This window comes from Sinocyclocheilus grahami, unplaced genomic scaffold, assembly GCF_001515645.1.
Source record: "Sinocyclocheilus grahami isolate Dianchi unplaced genomic scaffold, SAMN03320097.WGS_v1.1 scaffold24882.1, whole genome shotgun sequence".
Taxonomy (NCBI): domain Eukaryota; kingdom Metazoa; phylum Chordata; class Actinopteri; order Cypriniformes; family Cyprinidae; genus Sinocyclocheilus; species Sinocyclocheilus grahami.
Window position 1 is genome coordinate 1 of NW_015519632.1, and position 2,757 is coordinate 2,757.

Genomic DNA, 2,757 nt, shown 5'->3' on the forward strand with positions numbered 1-2,757 from the left:
ACACACAGACACACACACCGCTGACACACACACAGACACACACACTGCAGACACACACACCGACACACACACCGCCGACACACACACCTCTGACACACACCTGCGCTCAGGTACAGCGTCCGGCTCCAATGCAGTCAGAATGAAGCGCTCCACGCTCATCAGCTTTAAGGTACTAGAAACTAGTTTGAAACTAGAAATAATTCATTTGTATAATTTTACATCGCGTTCTGTGTTTAAAAGCTTTGGTATATGATAGATAGACGTGATAAACTTTTAGGTTAACATAAAACAATATAAAAAGAAATGCATAAATATACTATGGAATAAGGCTGGATGGTCAATTGAAATAAATATGAAATTGCAAAGGCTGCAACTTAATCAAATAAATACATGCCCTGTGTGTTTCAAAGTGATTTTCTTAAATTATCTCTTACGGTAACACTTTACAATGTGTCATTTGTTATCATTAGTTAATGTTTTAACTAACACGAACAAACAATGAACAATTCATTTATTACACAATTTATTAAGCTTTGTTAATGCTAGTTAATAAAAATACAGTTGTTTGTTCATGTTAGTTCATAGTGCATTAACTAATGTTTACAAACACAAATTGTGATTTTAATATTGCATTAGTAAATGCTGAATTATTGAAGTTGAATTATTCATGTCAACTAATGAACCTTATTGTAAAGCGTTACAGAAAATACTGCTTAAGATAGTTGTGGTGGAATGAAATATTGCAGGACACGCTTGCTTCATATTCATATACGCGGAAAAATTTCCTTTAAGCAAACAGGTGTGACCTTTGACCTGTGCTGTGACTGGTTTCTGTAGTAACAGTGTGTCTGATTGACAGGGCACAGTCACAAAGATCTTGAACGCAGAGGCGGGGCTTTATGAGATTGACGGACAGGTGGGGCTTTGTCTGGCCTATCAGCCGGCTCAGAAATGGGGCGGCGGCTTGAGGCCAGGGGCAGAGATTCAGGTGAGTGTGATGTCATCACAAAATTCAGTAGTAGATTCATTATTTCTGTGAATAAGACACTGTTTTAAAGGCTTTAAACAAGACAGTGGTGCCGACCATCAGAGTGTTTCTCTGTTGTTTGTCTTCAGCTTCACAATGTTCACTTCATGTACCGCGCCTCCCCGTTTGCACCGCGTGTGGTTCTGTGCGCGTGTCTGCGCTCCAGTCTGCAGATCACCGCTTTCAGCCGCCTGAGTTCAAAGGTGGAGGTGTCGGGGACACACGGGCCGCTGCAGTGCCTCCTGCTGGAGAAGAATCTGGGCGCGTCGCAGTATCTCTGGCTCTGCTACTGTCAGAACGCCGTCGCTGAGAGGTGAGTGAAGAAAACACAATAAAGGCTTGATGCTTTGAAGTTTGAAAATTAATTCATTTATTTAGCCATATATAGTAGTATTGTTTTTTACATTTTTGTATAAAATTGAATATCTGAATTTGTATGTAAAATGTTAAGATTTAAATCGCAATCACAATTTTTATCAGAAAAATCACAATGAGATTTTTCACCTCAAATGCACAGTGTCACGTTATTAACCTGTGTGTGTGTGTGTATGTGTGTGTGTGTGTGTGTCAGGTTGTGTCCTCGCTGGGTGAGAGCGGAGAGAGTGTGTGTGGTCGCCGAGCGGCTGCTGGACTTTGTGTGTGACGCTGAACAGAAGACAGAAAACAAGAGAAACATTTACAGAGAGATGATACAAGAGCCACACCAGTGCCCTGTTACTACGGTAACGCACACACACCCTGTTATCACCATAGCTTACAAACACCCACGCATACCCTGTTACCAAAGTAACACACACGTGCCCTGTTACCACAGTAACACACACACGCCCTGTTACCACAGTAACACATACGTGCCCTGTTACCACAGTAACACACACACGCCCTGTTACCACAGTAACACACACGTGCCCTGTTACCACAGTAACACACACACACACACACACACACACACTCCGTTATGTTAATTAATTAAAAATGCATTCCTTCTTTTAAACCCTGACTGATTGATTTGAAATGAGTGTGTGTAGTAATGGTCTGTCTCTGTCAGTTCTGTGTGTGGTGGCCGTCTGCGGCGCTGTGGTCGCTGAGGCAGCTGTCTGATTGGATGAGGTGTGAAGCGTGGGCATCGCTCTCGCTGGCATCTCTCCTGCCTGCGTCCGCGGCTCACATGACGGCGCTGGAGCTGAATGCGGCGCTGTCCTGGTCCGTTCACAAGGTCCCGCTGACGGATGTGGCCCCGGAGCCACTGCTGTTACTGGGGGTTCTGGAGCTGGACTCGACCCACGCCACGCTGCAGCTCAGAGACCAAACTCACGCGCTCGACTGCCTGTGTGTCTCAGCCCACCAATCAGGAGATAGAACAGCACACATCAACACCGCCTGGCAGGGTAATGATTAGTATCAGTTCATTTATTTATGGTTGCACTTTATTTTAAGGTGTCCTTATTACAGTGTAATTACACATTTAAGTACTGAGTAGTATTAATTAACTACATGTACTTACTATATGGTTAGGGTTAGGATTAGGGTTTGGCTTAGGGTTACTTGCATGTAATTATGCATAATTTATTGTGATTATAATAGTAAGTACAAGTAACTTGTGTAACAAGGACACCTTCAAATAAAATGTTACCTTAATTAATAATTGAGCATTTGTGTCCTTTATACAGCATTAAGCCATGAGATGTGTTTTCTGCCCTGTTATGAAGCATATCAGAGAGAAACAGCTT

General features: G+C 42.7%; 1 protein-coding gene across 1 annotated transcript; it reads left to right on the forward strand.

Annotated features, from left to right (window-relative positions):
• The first annotated feature begins 34 nt into the window (after window positions 1–34).
• Window positions 35–2,426, forward strand: LOC107580117 (CST complex subunit CTC1-like). Its single transcript, XM_016265863.1, has 5 exons — window positions 35–169; window positions 860–988; window positions 1,117–1,340; window positions 1,599–1,749; window positions 2,076–2,426. The coding sequence occupies exons 1-5, from the start codon at window positions 140–142 to the stop codon at window positions 2,424–2,426; spliced, it is 885 nt and encodes a 294-aa protein (XP_016121349.1). The 5' UTR covers window positions 35–139.
• Window positions 2,427–2,757: the final 331 nt, after the last annotated feature.

Coding starts and splice junctions, on each gene's coding strand:
- LOC107580117 (XM_016265863.1), top strand. CDS start 140: ATGAAGCGCTCCACGCTCATCAGCTTTAAG. Junction 170..859: donor CCACGCTCATCAGCTTTAAG/GTACTAGAAACT, acceptor TCTGATTGACAG/GGCACAGTCACAAAGATCTT. Junction 989..1,116: donor GGCCAGGGGCAGAGATTCAG/GTGAGTGTGATG, acceptor GTTTGTCTTCAG/CTTCACAATGTTCACTTCAT.